Here is a 23,281-nt window from a genome sequence, read left to right as displayed (position 1 = left end):
AAATGTTACACACTGTTCCTTTTTAGGAATAGTTTGACATTTTGAGCTGTCCGTTAGCTTAGCACAAAGACAAACAGCAAGTGGGGCCCTGTTCAAAGGTCTAAAAACATCTACTCACCTAATTTAACGTTATATCTAGTTTGTTTGTGGTCGGACTATTTCTTGGCAAGTAGCAGTGCACCTTTCCCCAGCTTTTAAATAGATGGTAAGACAACAAACAGATTTTTTAATACTGTCTGTTCTAAGTCTTTCATCATCAATAAACAAAATCCTTAACCAAACACAACACACGCAGCCCATCAACTTGCACCAGCCTGAATATAAAGTTAATCATTTCAGTACAGAGTTAAATATCAATGTGCTTGACATGAAAAGACTCCAGACATGGCAACGACCAGACCAACACGATACTTAACACTCCTGGTAGGTACATAATATTTAAAATATTGCTGTCTATCTCTTTCTTTTTTTCTTTAACTTAGAGTTTATTAAGTATTAAGAGTGATTGCTGTAGCTTGTAGAAGCAACATCACCAACATGAATAACTTAAAATAGACACGGACAGATATAAGATTTAGGTAAAAGTAGAATTTGATGATCTAACATGGTTGATATCAAATAAAATGAACACATGTGTCACATTTGTCATAACTGTTCACATCATGCTTCATTTCTGCAGCTAGACTGTCCTGTTGTAATTGCTGCCATTTGTGCAGCTGGCATTGGAGGGACATTTCAATATGGATTCTGTGTATCTGTGATGACTTCCCCCTCTGCTGTAAGTAGAACCAAAATCATGGTAAAATGTCAAGAAATGTATTAAAACATTCAGCTATAAAGACAACTGTATGATACTTCTATGAACAGAAAACATGATGAACCTTACATTATGCTGGCATAACTGAAATGAGTCTAATTTTACATGTGATAATTGCAGTTTATAAAGGAGCTGGTGAACACAACATGTCTACAGAGATACGGTGTCTCCTTGGAGCAGTGGCAGGTTTCTCTCATCTGGTCCTCCACTGTGTCAATTTTCTGCACTGGGGGGTTACTGGGGTCGCTGATGTCCGGTCAGCTGCTCAGATTTGGCAGGTCATTGTACATGAACAGACAACTTCAATTAAAGAGGACCTAGTATGTTCATTTTCTGGTTCATACTTGTATTTTGGGTTTCTACTACAACATGTTTACATGATTCAATGTTAAACCCCCCCCCCCCCCCCCCAAAAAAATGCTTTATTTTTCTCATACCGGCTGTGCTGCCTCACCTCTTTTCACCCTCTGTCTGAAGAGGCCACTGACCACTGTTATGATTGGTCAGCTAAACCTAACTTCTTGGAATCCGTTCCACCTCTGCTTTAATTTGTAAAGGCGGGACTTCATCAAGGCCTTTCAGGCAGTTCAGGAGCAGCGTTTCTGTGGGGGAGAGTAACTCCCTTTGGCGCGGACTTTGGACATTGTAACTTTGCCAACTTTTTACATGCACAAAAAACTACAGTACTATATAACACACTAAAGGAAAGGGAAGCACAACAGCATAATAGGTCCTCTTTAATTTAGCACCATCAAAGACAAACAAAATTAAACTTTTAGCTTGTGTTTCTTTTTGTTTTGGCCTCAGGCTTTAACACAGTCTCTGTCTCCCTGTCCCACAGAAAGAAAATCCTTTTGTTAAACAATTTTGTGGCTATAATTGGAGCTGTGTTGATGTTACTGAGCCAAACAGCGATGTCTTTTGAGATGATCCTGGTCGGACGATTTCTCTATGGCATCAATGCAGGTGAGCCTACTGTATGTGGAAACCCATAGAAAGCTGCCCCATCATGCCTGGCTCCCCATTTATCACTATTATATTACTAAGTTCCCTTGGTCATTTGTCGCCCGGTTATTGATCATTATTGACTCTTCTCAAAATGTATGACTTCCTTGTGTATGCCTCTAGGAGTCAGTCTTCCAGCTCAAGTCTTGTACCTTGTTGAATGCTCCCCCAAGAGCCTGCGAGGGATGGTGGTCGTGACCGTCTTAACCTTCCAATGCTTGGGGAAGTTCAGCGGTCAGCTGCTGGGGATCAGGTGAGGTGGCTGGCGTCATGGATACTGTGGGTCAAGTATAGGGGCGTCAGGCGGTAGGTTCAAATGACAGCTCACATGTCTCCTAAAGACCCATGGTGTCCTCTCTGTAGGGTGGCGACATGGATAAAGTCTTAAATCAGAGGTATATGGAATTTTACGACTGTCTATATTGATGTATATTGTGAGACATAACATTTTCTTAAGAAACCTTTTATAGAGAATGTCTTGTTTTTGGCAAATCCAGTGAATTTAAAGCCTGTAAAAATCAAAGCATTTCACATTGATGCAAAAATAAGTTATTGTGATATTGTAAAGGCAGATGCTATTAGCACCCAGGTGTCAGTAGCCAACAATGCTGTATGCACCCAACCCGGGCACACATTAGATACAGTATGTGTATATGTACTGTATGTATTATTTCACCTAAAACTAACCATGTAGTTTTGTTGCCTAAACCTTTAACCAAACTGTGACTGAAAACTTAAAATAATTAAGGGAAAAAAAAAACAGAAAATAAGTCATCTAAGTGTAAAAATGGGCATCCCATGGGATTCAGAGTTTGACCTGAACATCCACCACAACATTCTGCCTACACATACTCCCTCTTTTACTACCAGTATTACTACTAATAAATCTGCTAGAAAGGGCTTTTTGGTAGATAACCCCTCAGCTAGCAAACTATTGTTAATTTAAGTAGCATATTCAACTACTGTATGTACCGTAAAATGTATATAGCCATAAAGCTTGCCTGCTGACAGATTTGCAATATTACTTGGGAAGGCCTGTTGAAGTCACCTCGGTATATAAACAGTGTGACAAAACGTCTGATGGTTGACGAGTTTTGATTGTCAAATCATATTACCCAAACCTTCAACATATATAAAACATCTGAATACTGTATAAAAAAGCAAAATTGATATGATCATCACTGCAAAATGTCAACAGTTACTCCTGAAGATTGATTTTGGAGATTCTTTTGGAGTCCTGATTGAAAGATAAGTTAAAGAACGGTCTGTCCACCACTTTGATACAGACTGAATTAATTGTACTAATAACTTTGGTGATCATTTGACTTCTCACCACAGTCATCAGATCTAAATTTTTCTCTGTTCAAGAAAATCCCATCAGCCTCAACTTTACTCTGAATTTAGTGCAAATTTGCAAAACTAAGTGTCACAGTTTGGAGAGCAGGACGGGCAGGAAGGACCCAAATGAAGGTTCAATGACGATACTTTAATAACACAAAAAGTCTTACAGGTTCAGAGTCCAAAAGGCAGGCAGGTAGAACTGGCAAAAAACAGGTAAATGAAACTCTATATAGCAACGAAAGGCGAACCGACAAAGAACAAAGGAGCTGGGCTGGTATAAATAGTGAGTGATTAATGGGGAGGTGGGAACAGGTGAGCAGGAGGTCTGGTGACTGCAGCGCTAACGACGGACAGGTGAAACTAATCAGGGCGGGGCAGACAATCAAAAGTGGCGGGAAAACACACAAAGACAAGAAGTGAAGTGATCTGAAACAAGAGGAGAGTAACAAAATAAAACAGGAAATACTAAACACGGACACAGAGGCAAAGTCCTTCCCCCTCTGTGGGACCACCATGGGACCTTATTTCATAAAAAAAATAACAGAAGTCAACGTGAGAGATAAATATTTTTTTGATCCCGTTTGAATTCCGCCATAAATCACACATATGACGTTTGTCAATTTAAAACATAATTTTGCAAGTCAAGAAAGTTGCAGTTCGTCCCAAAACTGTTGAAGTATAAGATGGTGAAAATACATAATTAGAAAGACTACACACCCAAAAGTCAGGTGTTTTACACAAAACTAAATGATACTACGACAAACCCATGACGAACTGTGACTTTGTTGACTTGCAAAATTGTTTTAAATAGTCAAAAATCATATGTGGGATTCATGGCATAATTCAAGTGGGATCAAAAACATATTTGTATACATAAAAGCATACATAAAAGTACATTTGGCTAAGTACTATAAGTTCACTTAAAGAAAACTTACAAGTATGCTTGCAGTAAAAACTATTAAACTAGTAGTTTACTGAGAGTAGTGTACTTTTATAAACTAAAAAGTGGGCTACAAGTATATAATTGGTAAACTACTGTAACAGTATACCTGTAAGTTTACTTATAGTATAGTTCATATTATAGTTGTAGTACAAAATACAGCTTGGATATAAACTAGTTGTGTACTCAACATTTACTACTCTTACATTTAAAGTATATTTAAAGTGTACTTTTATTAATTAAAAAGTGGGCCAATTTAGTCCCAGAAGTATTAAAGTAGAACACTTACAAGCATTCTACTAGTACACTGATATTAGTATACTTATTACATAAAGTATACTTGGGAATATACTTGAACTATGCTTAAATTTACTTCGTAAAATAAACTTGAAGTATACTTTTTTCTGTAAGGGTAACATTGTAATCATCACTTATTTTCAGTCATGTTACTGTGTTCCCAGATCCCAGCAGTTATAAGAAAATAAAGGCCTAAAATTAGGCCCAAGTTGTACCGTAATAACCCTTTACAACATGGGTCCATTTAAACAAGATAAAACACTTTACCAGTCAGTGTTCATATCATTATATTGCACTGTGATAGCTCAGCTGTTGCTTGATGATGTTGCACCTTGCAGTGAGTTGCTTGGTACGCGGGAGAGGTGGCCCTGGCTGCTTGGTTTCAATGGTTTTACAGCGTTACTCCAGCTCTCCACCCTGACCTTCCTGCCAGAGTCTCCCATCTATCTGCTGCTGCACAGAGAAGACCGTCAGGCCTGCGAGAAAGGTGTGAGAAAGCACTTTTGGCTTCAGGGGTTCCTTACAGTATTACCACTTTAATCTGTTGCTTTGTGACCCTCCCCTATAGCTCTAAAGAGGCTATGGGGCAACAAGGACCACAGCAGGGTGGTGGAGGAGATTCTGGAGGAGAAAGCTGCCTCGCAGTACACTCGCAGCCACTCGCTGATGGAGCTGATTCAGACCAAAGAGCTCCGTTGGCAGTTCCTCACCATAATCGTTATCACTGCCACATTACAGTTCAGTGGCGTCGGCAGCGTGAGTGACATGTAATACTACGCTGAACACTCTTTTGCACAAGAGTAGTAAAATGTATTAATTGCTCTTGCTCTTGCTCATTTTGGATGTTTATTTAATGAGTTTTGATCAGGGACATTTGATAACAGTTAAAACAAAAAAAAATTGTGAACTACGCCCAAGTTGGCATTAATACTTAAAGGAACAGTGTGTAACATTTAGTTTAGTTAGATCTAATAGCAGAAATGGAATATAATATTCATAACAATGTTTTAGTGTAGAATTACCTGAAACTAAGAATCGTTGTGTTTCCGTTAGCTTCGAATAAACCCTTCATCTACATAGGGAGCGGGTCCTCTTCACGGAGTCCACCATGAGGCTCCGCCGACCAAACACTGGCTCTAGAGAGAGCCTTTCACGTTTTTACGTTACCTGAAGGCCACCGTAATTCTCTGACACGCTTGTGAAACTGCAGTAACGTGAGCCGCTGAGTGCAAAACCGTGGTACCGCCAGCCGCTGTCTGACTTCCGTTGCTCCTAAAGTAGTGTTATTATGGTAAGGATGGCCTCTGAGCGAGGCGAACGGTGTTACCGCGGTTTTGCGGCTCATCTAACCGCAGTCTTGGAAAGGGAGGAGTGAGCGGAGGGGTACTCAGCTGGTTGCAATCTGCAACCACATCACTAGATGCTGCCAAATCCTACACACTGCATCTTTAATTTTCACCAAAAGCCTCCCTTTTTTCCAATCAAAGCACACTAGACATTTAAAGTAAGTATATTTGCTGAAGTAACAACATCCCATTACCCACTCCTCACTGCACTCAAGCCTGCTGTGCATGTTAAACTCAAAACTAGGAACATGTATACATCTTAAAATTAATTTCCATATAGACATGTAATTTGGCTCTAATTCAAATACTTCTTTCCAGGTGTTCTTTTATGCTTTTGAGGTGTTTCGTGCGGCAGGGATCCAAGAACACCTGTTACCTTACGCCAACATGGGAATAGGGCTGTGTGAGATGATCACCTCTGTAGCCTGTGTAAGTCCCCTTTCACTGATATCCCATCATTGTTTATACATTTGTTATATCAGTAAATTTTGAGTGTAATATCCCTTAGACATCCTGACATAAGATGTTTGTTTTTTCTAGTATTTCTTTTGTCATTCAGGAAAACAATTCTGGAAAAAAAAAGCCTTTCCTCTGCTCTTTTCTCCGTCAATGACACCTGTCCTACTGTATAGTTAGAGCTCCCCTCTGTGGTTCACTGCTGTAAATGTGCTCTGATGTTGCAGTTCATGATTATTGAGAATAGTGGCAGAAAAGTCCTGCTGATCGGAGGATACATGGGAGTAGCTGCAACGCTGGGCCTCCTCACCATCACTCTGTACCTGCAAGTGAGTCACCACAAAACCAGACACTGTTTACTGCATATTTTGATGCTTAAAAGATGACAAATGATGACTGAAAACAACAGAGTTTAACCCATAAACTTAAGCAATCCACCAGATCTTTTCATTCTCCTCAGAGTCAGGTCTCCTGGATGCCGTACTGCAGCGTGGCCCTCATTTTCATCTTTATTTTCTTTTTTACCGGTGGACCAGGTATGTACTGTATAGCTATTTATCAAGGATTTCTATGTCAGTATTCAACAGTGATTACATCTTAATGCAATGTATACATCCCTCCTGTGTTCTTGACCCTCAGGTGGAGCAACATGTTCTCTTGCAGTGGAAATATTTACTGTGTCGTACGTAGCAGCTGGAAGCGCCCTCTCCTGTGTTACCAACTGGACAGTCATGTTTTTAATGGGGATGCTCTTCCCTGTCTTAGTGGTAAGCACATTATTATCTTGGTCACATTTGGCATATTTATAACAACAGGCCAGTAGATTCCGTATGATTATCCAGGTGAAATCAGATTGAATGCATCACTCACACTGATTCATAAATGTCCTCAAAAATGCTTCCTTTCCAGGAGAAACTGCAACACTTTTGTTTTCTCATATTCCTGTTTTTCTGCGTCGCCTGCGGGCTGTACGTGAAGTTCAACGTCCCCGAGACCAAGAATCGGACAGCGCTGGAGATTACTGCAGAGTTTGAGAGGATGCACTCCAAATCTGGAGGGGAGAGGAAAAACTCCACCGAACACGGAATTGAAGCAAACCGAACAGACGATTTGTCCGAATGGTGATCACATTCACAAAGGTCATAAAGGGTCAAACAGCAAACATTTAGCTTGAAGAAGTCATGTTATATCGCACGCAGAAGATTTAAATAGTTTAAATGTAGCAGAAACACAAGATAAAACTCATAGAGTCATACAGTTTAGAGAAATCTGTCTGTTTTTACTAAGTCAGCCATGTGAACCATGCAGCATGACTTTAATAAAAGTGGTTTTACTGTCTTTTATGACTTTTTTCTCTTTGTTTTCATTGTGACATAATTTTTTGGTGTGTTGCTGTTTTGTGTTTGTGTGTTCTTTAGTGGTAAACTTCTTTTTTTTTAACTCAGACACGCAAGGCTGTGGTCATCTTTGTGCTTGGTTATCAGTGGTGTGCATGTTTAACCTCCCGGCTGAACAGATAGAGATCAAAACATCCAGTGTCCAGTTGCACTAACTTCAGCACAAATTGGATTGTGTTTGTGTACAAGACATGTGTTCATCTGCTGCATTATTTGACAGCTGTCAGTACTACTCTAAAGATTAATTTTTCACTATTTGTCATCTTTTTGTTTTTTGTGGAAATATACTTGAATTTTACACAAGTATACCTTCATAAAATAATCTTGAAGTATACTGCTTTTTAGTTCTCAATTTCCCCTAAATCACATAAAGTCTTTTCTCTTCAGGGAGATCATGAAAGCTGCATGTTTCCATACCTGTGCACACAGATCTTTGACTTTTGGTTTAGTCCTGCTCCACATGTCTACACTGTAGATGTTTTTAATTAGACAATAGGTCTATGTTTGTATTTTAGGTTATTTTAGGTGCTGACAACCCTTACAAAAAATAAGTTTATTCAAGTATGCTATTACTATACTTCTTTTAAACTTAAAATAAGAGAGTATGCTTCCAGTTTACTTTTTATGTACTCATCAGTGATACACTTAACAAAATTATACTTAAGTATCCTTAGCTTATACCGACAAGTATACAGAAAAGTCTAAATGTACTTGGAAACGTATACTGAAAAACCCAAGTATACTTGGCTTATACTGAAAAGTACAAGTACATTTGGCTAAGTAGTTCACTTAAAGAAAACTTACAAGTATACTTGCAATAAAAACTATTAAACAAGTAGTTTACTGAGAGTATACTTTAAAGTGTACCTTCATAAACTAAAAAGTGGGCTACAAGTATATAACTAGTAAATTAAGAGTATACCTATAAGTTCAATTGTATTATAGTTCATATTATAGTTGCAGTAGAAAATACTACTTGGATGTAAACTAGTTGTGTACTCAAAAGTTTACTACTCTTACATTCAAAGTATACTTTTATTGATTAAAACAATAATAAAGTATACTTGGGAATATACTGGAAGATACTTAAGTTTACTTCTTAAAATAAACTTGAAGTATACTTCTTGTGAGGGTTCTGTTCAGTGCAGCTTTTTGGTGAAACTATAAAGGCAAATGAATGATTCAAATATCTGAAATGTTTTGCTTTGGGTGAACACAGACAGGGACTGACGTTGATGGGGAAACTCCTTGCTATTACGCAGGCGTGCAGCCCCACCACACGTGTGCGCCTCTGATAACACAATCTACACGTTCAAAGCCTCTTACTGTACTAAATGTTCCTGCATGGACGTGCAGGAGTGCGTGACTAACGCACACAGGGAGCAGTCGTTTACATCACCGACGGGCAAAAAAAGTCTCAGGGAGGAGTTCAGTTCCAGCCTGCGTGCGTGCGAAATAGAGAAAAACACCTTGACGCTGTAGTCTATGTGCACGCCTACAACATTTGGGTGAACTTGATTGACTGGCTGCAACAACAACAAAAAATACTGAGTAGCAGATCAGCGGTTGCATGTGAATAAAACTGACAGCAGGAGATTGGAGATCAGCAGGCTTCGTTTACAGTGTGAAGGACGAGGATGGACAGTTTGGAGGAGACAGATCCCAGCAGCTCCCCTGATGGGCCCAGGGCGAAGAGAGGCTTTGACCAGATGTGAGTGCATTTGATTTAGGGTCATAGCAATGGCAACAGCAGCACTAATGCTTTTTTATATCCTTTCAACATAGTCAACACTAACAATTTTTTGAAGTTTTGTAATTTTTTTCTCAGAAAAAATACTTTTTATAGTCCTTTTTTTTTGTAATTTGTGTCTCATTGGTCACAGGTCAAGAGAAGCTCCTGTATTTATTTCTACATTATTAACAAGTCATTATAATCAGGTTATTTCAACTTCCCCTCAAATCACAAAATGCTTTCTGACCCTCCTCATGTGCGTTTGCAAACCCCATCACTAAATATTTTAACCAGCTGATCCTGAAACCTGTACAGCCGCCCCCACTTCGCTCACCCTGACAGCTTTTATGTGCTGGATTGATCTCAGGAGAAAGATCCCCAATAGCTCAGCAGCAGCAACACACTTCCAAAACAAGATCTTGCAGGTGTAAATTATTTACAGCAACCTTATATGTATGAACTGTCAGGGCGGGTTGAGACTGCAGCCGTCCACACTGGAGGTGCTGCAGATAGGCCTCTCTGTCTCTGTCAGGGTGTCGCTGATAAAGAGCGACACAGGAAACCATGTACAGTTACACCGGTCCACACAACAGCCTGTGCTATAAATACATCATGGAGCCTTTTATTTGTAAATTGCAGTCATTTGAAACCACACACAGGAAATACATCCAAGGAGCTAAAACTGCAACAACCAAGGTTGAAATGTAGATGAAGTTAGTGAATTTCAAACAAGATAAAGCATTAAACCAACCTAATACTGGCACAGAAACAACAATAACAAAACTGTCTCCTCCCCCTGTATGACATCTTGCCCTCAGGCCCAAATGAACCCAACCTCTCAGTGACTGATGCAAACAAGTACTGCAACATACTTTACTCTGAGAAACCTCCTTAGTCTATTCCAAACATGGGTTGTGCAATAAACATAAGTAACACTTCGTAGGTCTTGTGCTCAAACATGTTTCATCGTGCGTCTGCAGACTTCAGCTGTGTTTTTGCGTTTGATCACAGGGTGTTCGTCAACAGAAATCTGACGCTGGAGAACATCCAGTGCTATGGGTTTGACATGGACTACACGTTGGCAAGTATGTGGAAGAAAGACCCTCTGAGTGTAAAAATGTTGTGTCACCATGAGGAGGTTGTAGATCTGAACTATTTGATTTTTTTGTGTGTGTGTGGGTGTGTTTGTTTACAGTGTATAAGTCTCCTGACTACGAGAGCCTGGGCTTTGAGCTGATAAGAGACAGAATGGTATCTGTCGGATACCCTCATGAACTCCTCCGCTACACATACGACCCCAGCTTCCCCACACGGTTAGTTTGAAATCCTCTGTAACTGAGAAGTCATGCATGCAATAAAGTGATTCATTTATCTGACATACTATAGAAAAACAGGCACTGAAATTCAAGTAATTTTTCTTTTCTTTGTCTCTCTCCCAGGGAACACAATTTGAAGTTATAATATTGCACTTGTGACGCACTCAACGACCAACAGATTTGCCCCAAAGATGGCTATTTGTTTCATTAGAAAGTTTAAGGTCGAAATGGAATCAACCATCTTGTTTTAAATGAGGGTCCATAGACAAATGAATTAACAAACATTAAAGGCAGGGTTGGTGATTTCGAGAAACTAGCAAGAGTACACTAGACTTTTCCAATGAAAGTAGCTAGCTGCACCAGCTCCAAAAGTCGCTAAATCTAGCGAGAAAGTCGCAAAGTCTGCAACACTGACAGCCCATCGCTTCAGGCCTCCTTCCAAAGCCACTCCCTCAAAATTGTCATTATGAATGAAAACAACAAACATGGCTATTGTTAGTACAGGCAGATAGGTTGGTAGACAGACAGACAGACAGGTAGGGGGGCCGTCCAATCATTTCATTTGGGCCGAACGAAATGATTGGACGGGTTTATTATAGTCCTGCCGCAGCCACAGAGACCAGATTTTTTTCTTTTTTTTGTCAGAGCATTTGATTGATTGATTGCTGTAAGGATGAGAATTTCAACCAATATAACAAAAAATATTTCTAAAATCTTTACCAACCCTACATTTAAATTAAAAGAAAAACTAGGCAAAAATCGAATTTGAAATGTTTCAGAATTTCCAATAATTCGATTATAAGGGCAGAAGTCTGTATAAAATAAGGTGTAAATAAACTAGAGCTGAAAGGATTAGTCAGTTAATCTTTCAACGGAAATAATAGGCCAAACTTGACATCACCTTGGGCTTTAGGATATTGTGATTGCAGTGTGCAATTTTCATTATTTCTGACATTTCATAGATAAAAAGGCCATTGCATTGCAGTCTGAATAGAACAGGACCGCACCCTACTGCCCTCTGGGCGCAGGCACTGAGCACATTGAGGTACATTGTGTACTGTTGTCTGTCATGTTGTAACTGTATCATTGTCTGCCGTGTACAGTGCTGCGGAGAGGAAGTTCCCCTTGGTGACAATAAAGTCTAAAAGTCTAAATCTAAAACGATCAATTGACTAATTGAAGAAATAATTGTTTGGTTAATCAATATTCTGCTAGCTGCAGTCCTGAAATAAACATAGTTGCCTCCTTTATACCTGCTACAACTATCAGTTCATGTCATGTCTCGCCTCCTTCTCTGTTTTTTTTTTCCCACCCTCAGCGGTTTAGTGATCGACATCACATGTGGGAACCTCCTGAAGGTGGATTCAAATGGGAATATTTTAGTCTGCAGTCACGGCTTCCGCTTCCTCAAAGGGTAAAGTCTGAATCTTTACAGGATACAGGACAGAAATGTTGTTGAATTGTGGTTTCATTATGGACAATGAACTCAGGTGAAGGTCAGACAGACACATATGCATATACAAAGATAACAATATGTTTAATGGATAAACCCATCTTTAAAAGTTATAAGAAATATTAGAAATGAGTTAAGATAATTAGTCCTAAAACATGCAGATTGGGTGAATTAGAGATCCTCCGTATAGGATGTGACTATCAGGGTGTCTTTCCTTTATGGATGAATAGAAAAGCAATAATACAATATTGATAAAAACAAAATGGCTTATGATGTTGATGCAAACAGCACATAGATATTTAAAGATAACACTTTACTTTATATAATATATAATAATGTGACACTTTCAGAGTCCACTTTGCCTGTATATAGTAAGTACATTTTGTTCCTAATACTTGTATACCATTTATAATATATAGTATAGTATATTATATACTTAAGTCAACATTTTTAATTCAGGACTTTTGCTTGTAATGGAGTATTTTTCCAGCATTGCTACTTGAATGATCTAAATACTTCGTCCACCACTGGTTATAAATTTTAACAAAAAAATACAGAAGTATATTATTTGAATTTTATTTTCTAAAGAGTGGAAAACATGCAAACTAAAAAAAAAACAAAGTTTAGATTTTGACCATGAGTTGTATCATTTAGATTAAACTGAAATCCATTGAAGTAGTTTGGATCCAACAGTAAAATGGGACAATTTTTTGTATTTTTACAGCATTTTTGCTGTGACTGGGGAAAAAATGTCAACTACAGTGTAATTAAAAACCTGCCTGTTGCAGTTGTTTGTGTTCGGATGCTACTCAGAGTTATTTATTGACGAAGGAAACACAAACTAACAATGACTGCAGCAGGACGGTCGCCTGAGACGAGCTGACTCAGTGTTCTGGTTACAAACCACAGCAGCAGATAACCAGATAATTAATAGACTATCACAAGCTTCCACACAGACTTTTGTAACCCTGAAACGTAAAATCATGCACATTTGTTTACAGCTTTGTGTTGCTTCCACTCAGTTAGCTTGTATTTATGTGTTTGTAATATTAACTTGTGTTATGTTTGTGTTCCACAGACCAGACATTCACAACGACTACCCCAACAAGTTCATTCAAAGAGACGACACCGACCGTTTCTACGTTCTCAACACTCTCTTCAATCTTTCAGGTAGAAAATGCACCTGTAGACATGTTGAATTTGACAGTTATACATTATTAGTATTTTTTTGTAGGGCTGGGCGATAATTCAATATAGTAATTTATCGGAATCATATCGTGATGAAATCATAAATCAAGATATCGTGATACACAATTATGTCGTCTAAATTGATGAAAAGCACATACTGACTCAAATTCTCAGAAAATCTGATTTGATAAGAATTCTACTCATGGGAATACCCCAGTGTAGTTAAATCAAACTATTATCTTCATCTGATTACTCTATATTTGTGTGCCTGCATGTAAACGTAGTCAGTGTATAGCTTTTTCTCTATAATTTCAGTTGAAACTTATGTTAATTTTGCACTAAAGTTCTTAATTAAACTTAAGCCCAACAGGCAACAACAGCTGTGCTGACTTGACTATGAATTGCCCCAAACTGCATGTGATTATCATAAAGTGGGCATGTCTGTAAAGGGGAGACTCGTGGGTACCCATAGAACCCATTTTCATTCACATATCTTGAGGTCAGAGGTCAAGGGACCCCTTTGAAAATCAGTTTTTCCTCGCCAAAGTTTCGCGCAAGTTTGGAGCGTTATTCTAGTGACAAGTTAGTAAAAGAAATTAGTGGCGTTAAAATGAATGAATTATCACGTTAACTTTGACAGCCGTAAATTCTTAGCTAGATTTGGCGACTAAGTCGAAAAAAATATATCTTTTAAGTTGTTTTATATACAGACTTTTGTATAAATTATAAGGGTGTTTATTTGATTTTAGTTATACATGAGCAAATCTAATTTTGACAGCCTCAGAGCAGACAAATCCTGGTGCACCCCCGGTGATGTTTGACTGCTATATTGTGATATATATCGTTATCAAGATCTCAAATGACCTACAGAAGATTTCCATATCGCCCAGCCCTAATTTTGTCTCTAATTCTGTACTTTTTGCCACCCCAAACTCTTGAGAATTACAAATAAATTAAATAATTGTTTGTATTTAAAAAGTATTTTAAAAAAAGGAAAGTATATCCATTTATATTTACATGATATCAGCAACTTAAAAGTGTTCGCTAACTGACCCGTGTGTCCATGCACCCTGCAGAGACTTACTTCTACACCTGCCTTGTGGACTTCTTCACCAGATGCACCAGATACACAAAGTGAGTGGACTTCGCGTCTTTCTTTCTTTTACCTTTCAGCTCTGAACTATTATAAATGAACCCGTGAATTATTTTGTCAAACTTCACCACTCTAAAAACTTAAATTCCTTCCAGGGACCCGAAAGGTTTCCAGCACGGCGATTTGTTTATGTCCTACAGAAGCATGTTCCAGGATGTTCGAGACGCCATGGACTTCATTCACGACACGGTGAATTAAATGAGCAATTAAAAGATGTAGAATTGTGTCCCACTGTTGGCATCAACTTTGTCTTTAACTCTTGTGCTGTATCTATATAGGGAACCCTGAAAGGACAAACTATCAAGAATTTGGAGAAATACGTTATCAAAGATGTGAGTAAACTGACAAGATTATGCACCAAGAAAAAAGGTTGGAATATTCAACAAATGAATGTATTCTTTACAGCCAAACCTCCCTGTACTCTTGACCCGGATTAAAGGGGTGGCCAAGGTCTTCCTCGCCACCAACAGTGACTACAGCTACACCAAGGTGAGCCATATACATATATACATGTACTGTACCAAGACTAAACAAAACAGAGTGGAGACATTCAAAATGTGTTTTCTCTTTCCTCGTCAAGGTCATTATGAAATACCTGCTTGAAAATAATACTAAGGTAAGACAATTTTATCTTTGCTTTCAATATTCAGAAAATTGTCCATTTAATTGAATCGTGTGAATTTATCATCATCTCTAGTCTGGAAGTTCCTGGCGCTCCTTCTTCGACCTCATTGTGGTGGACACCAAAAAGCCTCTGTTCTTTGCAGAGGGGACGGTGCTGAGACAAGTGGACACGGTAGGAAAAAGTCTCTCATACTGAAGGTTTACGTGTTAATGTGTCAATAATATGTTGTATTTTGGGACGCAGGACACAGGAAAGCTTCGGATTGGGACGTACACGGGCGACCTCCAACATGGAACTGTTTACTCCGGAGGTGAGATTCATTTATGTGTTTTTATTTATTCATTGTTTTGGTCGAGTTTTAAAGGTTCTCTATATGATATCCAGAGTATTAATATAGCAGCAAACAGCTATTTGCTATGTAAAAATATAGAGGAGTAATGTCTGCCTGAGCAGAGAATGAAGCCACTCTTCCTCTGTGTGTATTGGACAAGTAAGTAGCCGTGTAATAAGCGGGATAATGTACAGCTAGCGGGTCATCGTTGTGAAATAAACCCCGACAGGGCGATGCGGTCGACCCTGATGCAAAGCGGAGGGGTCTTGCATTGCCCTGACCGGCTCGTTGTACATTATCCCTTACTTAACAAGTACAAAAGACCAAAAAAACAGACGCATAAACAAACACCAAACACTAAAACAGCACAGACTAACCTTTTTTTTTTTTTAAAACAAATGTCTGTTTGCAGGATCTTCAGACGTCATCTGTGATCTGCTGGAGGTCAGAGGGAAAAACATCCTCTACATTGGCGACCACATCTTCGGCGACATCCTCAAATCTAAGAAGCGTCAGGGCTGGAAGACGTTTCTGGTCGTACCGGAGCTCACCAAGGAGCTGCAAGTGTGGGACCAGAAGAAAAGTAAGAACTAGCAGACTTAACTTTGTTGTTATTTTGATCATTTCAGAGTCTTGATGACTTTCTTGGTTTTCACAGATCTGTTTGAGGAGCTGAAACGTCTCGACGTCTTCTTAGCTGAACTTTACAAGTGAGTTCTTCTTTACTTGTTGCCTAATTAACACTTAATGAATGTTCATGAAGTCATAAACAGCTAATAGATGGTGAATTAATCAGAGAGTTCATATGGAATTGATGAATACATTATGACATATGATTTATCATTCATACCCTAAGCATTTACTCTCTAATAACATTATTAAAGGCACATACTTTTAGTAAGTCATAATTTGTAAATCATCATCAGCTGTAGTGCATGTAAAACTGTTAAGGGAAAACGAACAAATCATCATGTGTATCATGTATTAATAATTAAGTTGAACTTATTTACTCTAGAATATTTGTTGTTTGTTGAGGTTTTGCAGACCCTGTTTCCAGCTGCAACACGTGATATTTATCAAACATTTAGTAACCTTGTTGCCATGACATCAGCATTTCATTGTTCACTTTCTACAAGAACTTACGACACAGTCACATGAAGCGATGACAAAGCTGTTTTTTTTGTTTTTTGTGTTGGTCGTCTGAAGGCACCTGGACAGCGACAGTCAGGAGAGTCCTAACATCAGCGCCGTTCAGACGAGAATGAAGGTGAGCTCTATGTAGCCAAACACAACAACTTCATATTAAACTTCTTTTCAGCATTTAGAGTCCCCAGGGGTTTAACACACAGCTTCACTCATGATTAGAAATATATTCAAGCTTGTCCATTCAAATTCTACCTCCTCCCTTTATATTGACAGCCCAAAGCACTGCAGTGAGAACTAGATAGTTAGATCATTAATGACACATGAATAATAAAGGGACATTTGTTTCCTACTACGAGGCTAGGTATAAACTAGGTATGATGCCAAATGTGGACACGGCTCCAGAATAATGATTTCCAAAAAGTTCTTAGTTTTAGTGACAGGTATGTAAAACCAAAGAATAATTTACGCTGTCCATTGTTGGAACGCTTCACAAGACCAGGACAATCATTTAAAAAAGAGCTTGTTCTGGATGCATTATTGCAACAGAAATAAGAAACAAAAACAGGACGTCTGCTGTTATAAACAGTTGTGTTTCAGATGTTCTACAGTTTCCTGCAACTGCTAAAACACAATTTCTGAAAGTAGGGCCCTCGTTGTTGAAACTCTACACACCAAAACCAAAAACATATAAATAAAATATATTTAATCTCTTGCAAAAGCAAACACTTCATTCACACTTTTTTTATTGGCCTATGTCTCTGTATTTCATCTATTTCTGTGAACAAAACCAAATGAAATTGTTGTTTTTAAAGTTTGGATTATTATTTAAGCTATAAACAGGACGATGGCATGGTGAAGACCTGAACACAAGTTATATTCACAGAGCTAAACAGCCTCGTCCTGCATTAGGAAAGTACACAGTTAAAATTAACCAAAAGGCTGATAGAATAATGGCCAAGCGGCAGGAAGAAGAAAAACACTGAATCTGTCTTAAAAGAAGCCTATTAAGTATGAATGATCGTTACTCAAAAATAAAAATAAATACACAACGCAGAGAATTGTATTAAAAATCCCTGCTCAAAATGAATCTAAATCGCTCGTTTTACACAAACTTCCTGCAGTTATTGCGTTCAAATGTTGGGATAATTCTACAGTTTATCAGTTGTTCCGTACTGTTTCTGTTAAGCATTGAATATAATACGAAATATACATAAAATATGTCACTTAGTCATGGGTCATGAGTTTACTCAATGATAGAAACAGATCACCTAAGGAAGAAGGTTGGGAGCCGCTCTTTCATAAATTGGCCTTTGTTGTGAAACACCTGAATCCTATTTATAGTGTTCAAGCTCTGATTTCTAAGTGATCCAATTGCCTACAGGTGTTTTCACAGGTGCATTCTGGGTGCAGGTGATTGATAATTGAGTGTAGGTGTTTAGCAAACAACACACAGACTTTTAGTTTTAAATGATGTGTCTAATATGTGTAGTTATTTGCAAAAAGTGTGTTTTAGAATTTCAAACTTAGTGTAAAGCAGACAGAGTGCTTAATGGCATACAATACATTATATCATTAATCAATAAATAATTGAGCCACAAGTACCATTTTTTTGTGTCTGAAAACTGTATTCTGTGCAGGTTTTTCTGCTGATGTGGTTTGTTGTTTGTGTTTGCAGGTGCTGACCTACAGGATGGACATGTCTTACGGCCAGATGGGCAGCCTCCTGCGCAGCGGCCCCAGACAGACGCTGTTTGCCAGCCAGCTGATGCGTTACGCTGATCTATACTCCTCCACCTGCCTCAACCTGCTGCACTACCCCTATAATAACCTCTTCATGGCTCCCCCGCTCCTGGTCAGCCCTCGTTCACACACACATGCATACATACACCTGCACAGAAAATAAATCTTTCATGGTTCATCATGACAATCATTCTTCATCTCACTCTCACTCCTGAACTCTTTCAGATGCCCCATGAATCACTGTCCCAAAACTCTGAATTTGCTTCATCAGAGGTCACCGTCACCAACAATATTGTCACGATGAACAGAAACTAAGGTTATTATCATTATGATGTAGTATTAAAATTCGACTTACTGATTTCTGTTAATAGTTAATGAACTTTTCTTTCTCTTGCAGCGCTCCAGAGGAATCTTCTAATGTTCTCCTACCTGTCACTGATGAAGGTGATCATTTGCACCTGTGCTTGTTTAAAGGGTTTGTTGCAGCCATGACGCGCCTCCTTTACAAAAACTATTATTGCTCCACTTAGTGGACATGAAATGCTATTCCACGCAACAAGAGTTCAGGATTCAAAGCTAAAGCAGACTCAGGGTTACTGTATATATGAGTGTTAATATGTGTGTGCATGTGCACTTTTGATCTGAGGTTTGTGTAATGGTTTTTAAGAAATAAATGTATTTGTTGTTTGTGTGACCTCTGCTGAGTCAATTCAATGAATCATTCATATTATTTGTTTTCATTAAAGTACAACAACTTAATTTTTTTCATACTCTTTATTTATTGAATTGTGATCCCTTACATAGTTCTCAAACAAATGTATAATATACATATCCCTCCCATCCCATCCTACCCCACCCCATGATCCCAACATAATACAAATAAAAATAAAAATGAAAAATAAAAATAATTAAATAATAATAAAAAAACACAACTTGAACTAAACATGCAGGTGTACATGGCATTAGAGGCTAATATTAAAGGACGTGCTCACATAATATTATTACATTGTGTTCACATGGTACGTGTCCACAGCCTCAGTCCTTTCTACGCTTCCCATTCATGGTCTATGTGAGCAGCTGTGCAATGCATTCTGGTAGCGTCGCTACCTTATGCAAATCAGGGGCGTCCGCTACAACTCGCCGCCTCTGGAAATTCCCTAGAAACTTTTAAACTAATTGTTGTCGATCTAAAATTAAGAAAGATTCCGCAACTGCGTGGCTTATCTCTTTGTTTCTTATTTCAGAAACACATTTCAGTGAATTATTTTCATAATATAAGAGAAGAAAGCTTCTAAAGGAGCCGCCATGTTGGTTCCGGTTTGAAAGCCGGGAGCAGCAGCCCACTGGGGAGAGCGTTCGTCCGATCAGAGGCCTAGTGGCAGCCCATCAAGCGTTCAATGCTGGGAAGCGACGCGATCCCTCACGATAAAAAACTCCCCTATGGATAGGTAGGCTACCAACACAGACACTTTTCAAGGGGACTATTTATTTATTTACTATTTACTGGCTCTAGAGAGGACCATTCACGTTTTCGCTCTCCAACACGCTTGGCACACGGGAGAGGTTTCAGTTGGTTGCAATCTGCAACCTCAACGCTAGATACCGCCAGATCCTACACACTGCTCCTTTAACGCCCTGGGAATGAAGACAAGCTGGGGTGCACTGAGCTTTTTAAGATTTTCCTTTTGTACTACATCTGTAGTCCACTGGATGGCAGTGAATCACCTCGGCAACAGACTCGGGTCAGATCAATCTGTGTGTGTCAGTGTGTGTGTGTCCACTGACTGAAACCCGCAAACAAGTTAAAACTGCTTTATCTTACAGACCAATGATCCATCTCTCTTTTCCTGATAACATAAATCACTGTGTTTACAATAAAATGCATGCTTTAAAACCTCAACAGTAAATACTCATCTAATGGCAGGTTGAACTGCTGCATGTTTCCGTATATCCCCTAATAAAATGCTCTTCTCACAGTGAAAACAGACACACCTGTGTAGCTCTAATAGTACACACACTGTTTCTACCTATTTGGCTCTGACAGTCCCGCTCCCACGAGAGTTGAACCTTTATCAAGAGAGAGCTGAGAGGAATTTGTTGCTTCTCTCTCACACTCACACACTTTGTCTCTTCCTTTCTGTATATCAGTGCTCACATGTGATCATGTATAAGAGGAGGCGATGGTGTTCTTGCAGGGTGGAAGTGTGCACAGTATCACTGTTTCCCTGCTGTGCTCCTGCACAGAGAAACATCTGCCCCACATTTCACTCTGCAGATAATACGAAGTATCAGTGTCATATTTGATATTGATGTTGGCATTGAAGACATCATGATGGAGCCTCCACCGACGTCAGGAAACCGCTTAAAGTTTGGCTTCAACTCATGGGAGGGAAAGCAGAAAAAAACATAAGATCCAGTGCTGAATTTGACTTATTGTGTTTATTAAAAATGAGAAAAATTAAGAAATAATTTTCAAGTGTGGACTGTTTGAGCATCTATAAGGACATCATCGTATAACTATTATTCTTTCAAATTAAACATTACAGGCAAATCCAATTTAGGAGCCACCCACTGCATTTATTAGCACCTCCCCCTCACACACACACACACACACACACACACACACACACACGTTTCCTCGATGATTTCATTTCCTGTATCAGGGCTATTTTCAGTCTATAAGTATTTCCCTCGTCATTGTCTGCGTGTCACCTGGATTTATTGTTATTGTTTGTTTCCTTATTTTTTTTTCTTCTTCATTTTATTCAATTTGTCATGTTTTATTTATTTCCACCTGCTGTTAATCCTCAGCTTTCATTTCTCCCAGCTACTATTTCATCTGCTATTTTAATCGCTTTTTCATTACATTTTGTCACAATGTGTACACAAACTAACCCAATCCTTCATTTGCTACAGTGTTTTTTATTTAAACTTTAATTTGTAATCATGTATTAGTGATTTTATCAGTGAATAATGAACAATTGTATCACTAGTCATCAAAATGTAGTCAGATCTTGTCCTTTGGGTGGGATTAGGATTCCACTCTGTAGCTGAATGATCAGCCCTATACACCAGACTAACTTCTATCTATCTGTGAGCAGATAGTCAGGAAATTTACACTGAATTGAATCTCTGAATTAACTCAATTCTTGCGAGGAACTGTAGGAAATGACCTGACACACATCCTGCTGGTAATATTTAGTCTGCAAACAAGTCTTGCTTTTTAGAGTTGTAAAACTGCTCCTGACAAACACACACAAAAACACCTTTTTCCCCCTCTACTACGACCCCTCCTCCCTCTCCTGGAGACAATACACTGCTCTGTGATATAAGAGCTGTCCTCTCACACACACAGACAGCGTATCTGTATACTGCAGAGGTGTGAAAGGTATCAGTTTCTCTGTGCTGCTGTTTAGAGTTTCACCCACATGTCACTCTGCAGAAATATCTGCTTACTTTAAAATGATACTCATCACACCTTTGATAATGATATTAACATGGAGGAGGAGGAGGAGGAGGATGTTTGCACGGTGTTGAGGACGTCCCTGAACACAACTTTAATGTATTATATTACAAAAAAATGAGGAAACATTTTTGCAATGGACATCATTGTGTTCTTAAGTGTACATATTAGCGTTTCTGAGAGAGAAACTGGGTAGAAATCAGTTATGGGAGGCAATAAGTCTGTACAACTTCATATTCTTTTTCAACTTGTGATTTTCTCCTTATATTTCACTTTAACTTTAACACCTTTAGAGGTGAGAACCAGATAAGTGACCAACGTTACAGGAGAACCAACAGAAAAACAGACTGTAGTTTGTCTAATTTGCTTATTAGATTCAATCTTTAATAATAAAACTTCATAAACATGCAAATGTGGTTTTGATATGGTTATTGTTATTGTTATTATATGTATCTTATTCAGATTTTTTGTCATCACTATTATGTGGTCATGTTAGGTGGAGGCTTCGAATAAGCCTAGTGGATTTTTTTTGGTCTCTTCCTGCTCTGCTCTTATTATTTTTTTGTTGTGTTTGTGTAGTCTTGATTTGTGCAAAAATAAATAAACAAACAGATGACAATATACTTAATGGATAATATTTTGACAAATATATATATATTTTCCTTTTATCTTATGTACACCCTTTTGGCCCCAAATAGTTCTGTGTGTTCAGTGGTAGGTCTTTTGGTTTTTGATTAATAACTCTGGATTGGTTTAGACTTCACGTGTGCCATTTTAGCAGCAGAAAGAGCTCATAAAGAGCTTTCATTTAATATATATTAAACTAATTTTCATCTAAAATGTCACTTATGCCCCTCTGGTTCTCTGTATCTGCTCTTTCCATCTACTTGTCCACACTGAGTGGAATATTCAAACTTCATGTTTCTTTTAGCTGTGCCGTTACATCAAACAGACATATTCTAGACATATATAACATCATTTTTTCCCCTAAACTTTCCCAAAATTTAATCTGAACATTTGGTGTCTTTGGAAACTTTATAATTTCCTCTAGAAGTCAAAATAAAGTTGTGTGTGTTTGAATAAAGTTTGGCTGCACAGATTGAGTTTACAGGAGTTAATAAATGTAGAGGTTTAAAAAGAAAAAGGCTTTTATTGAGTGACATTAGTCACAAGAGTAAAGATGCATTCATTCACACTGTGATGATATATTTGTGCTATTTTCTGAAGTGAGCAGGCCGTCATCGGGCCTGAGATCTCAATGTTTCCATGTAATAATAAGACATATTAACATTTTTATTCTTGTTTTTTCAGTTTTTCTAATTCTTTAATACAATAGAATAGTAGTAAATAAATAGTCAGTGTATATCAGATTTTTACATCTGATAGCCAATCAATTGATTTCTTTTAAACATTAAATTCAGATTTTTTAAGTTAGTTTTTCCAAGAAAATAACGATGAGCAATGGAAAACTTAAATTTATTGATCTTTATTCAGAGAGAAGTGTGTCAGAGAAAAACAACAGCAGTTTCTTTCAT

At 38.3% G+C, this 23,281-nt stretch overlaps 2 protein-coding genes and 2 long non-coding RNA genes across 6 annotated transcripts; 2 read left to right on the top strand and 2 right to left on the bottom strand.

The window, feature by feature from the left end:
• The first annotated feature begins 284 nt into the window (after nucleotides 1–284).
• On the top strand, nucleotides 285–7,549 carry slc2a11l (solute carrier family 2 member 11, like). The gene is made up of 12 exons (XM_037751873.1): nucleotides 285–423; nucleotides 680–778; nucleotides 938–1,095; nucleotides 1,659–1,783; nucleotides 1,946–2,075; nucleotides 4,739–4,887; nucleotides 4,969–5,156; nucleotides 6,065–6,175; nucleotides 6,430–6,531; nucleotides 6,663–6,738; nucleotides 6,842–6,969; nucleotides 7,112–7,549. The coding sequence occupies exons 1-12, from the start codon at nucleotides 385–387 to the stop codon at nucleotides 7,325–7,327; spliced, it is 1,521 nt and encodes a 506-aa protein (XP_037607801.1). The 5' UTR covers nucleotides 285–384; the 3' UTR covers nucleotides 7,328–7,549.
• Nucleotides 7,550–8,953: 1,404 nt separating this feature from the next.
• nt5c2l1 (5'-nucleotidase, cytosolic II, like 1) lies at nucleotides 8,954–19,042 on the top strand. 3 transcript variants are annotated; one of them, XM_037753510.1, is made up of 18 exons: nucleotides 8,959–9,310; nucleotides 10,343–10,416; nucleotides 10,527–10,644; nucleotides 11,966–12,061; nucleotides 13,179–13,270; nucleotides 14,365–14,422; nucleotides 14,537–14,630; nucleotides 14,720–14,773; nucleotides 14,847–14,930; nucleotides 15,022–15,057; nucleotides 15,139–15,237; nucleotides 15,310–15,376; nucleotides 15,810–15,980; nucleotides 16,056–16,107; nucleotides 16,604–16,664; nucleotides 18,219–18,395; nucleotides 18,509–18,619; nucleotides 18,681–19,042. In XM_037753510.1, the coding sequence occupies exons 1-17, from the start codon at nucleotides 9,237–9,239 to the stop codon at nucleotides 18,596–18,598; spliced, it is 1,497 nt and encodes a 498-aa protein (XP_037609438.1). In that variant the 5' UTR covers nucleotides 8,959–9,236; the 3' UTR covers nucleotides 18,599–18,619; nucleotides 18,681–19,042. The 3 variants fall into 3 exon arrangements, 2 of the variants coding, with proteins under 2 accessions (XP_037609438.1, XP_037609437.1); XM_037753509.1 differs by having other exon boundaries at nucleotides 8,961–9,310; nucleotides 18,509–18,599; XR_005204468.1 differs by lacking the exons at nucleotides 18,509–18,619; nucleotides 18,681–19,042 and having other exon boundaries at nucleotides 8,954–9,310; nucleotides 16,534–16,664; nucleotides 18,219–18,306.
• Nucleotides 10,771–22,852, bottom strand: LOC119478635. The gene is made up of 3 exons (XR_005204470.1): nucleotides 22,843–22,852; nucleotides 19,449–19,455; nucleotides 10,771–10,979 (listed from the first exon to the last, which is right to left on the bottom strand). It is a non-coding gene; the product is annotated as an uncharacterized LOC119478635 (long non-coding RNA).
• Nucleotides 15,776–18,791, bottom strand: LOC119478634. The gene is made up of 3 exons (XR_005204469.1): nucleotides 18,639–18,791; nucleotides 16,541–16,671; nucleotides 15,776–15,955 (listed from the first exon to the last, which is right to left on the bottom strand). It is a non-coding gene; the product is annotated as an uncharacterized LOC119478634 (long non-coding RNA).
• Nucleotides 22,853–23,281: the final 429 nt, after the last annotated feature.

Source organism: Sebastes umbrosus, chromosome 19, assembly GCF_015220745.1.
Source record: "Sebastes umbrosus isolate fSebUmb1 chromosome 19, fSebUmb1.pri, whole genome shotgun sequence".
Classification (NCBI taxonomy): Eukaryota; Metazoa; Chordata; class Actinopteri; order Perciformes; family Sebastidae; genus Sebastes; species Sebastes umbrosus.
This window is presented reverse-complemented; position numbering and strand designations above follow the sequence as displayed.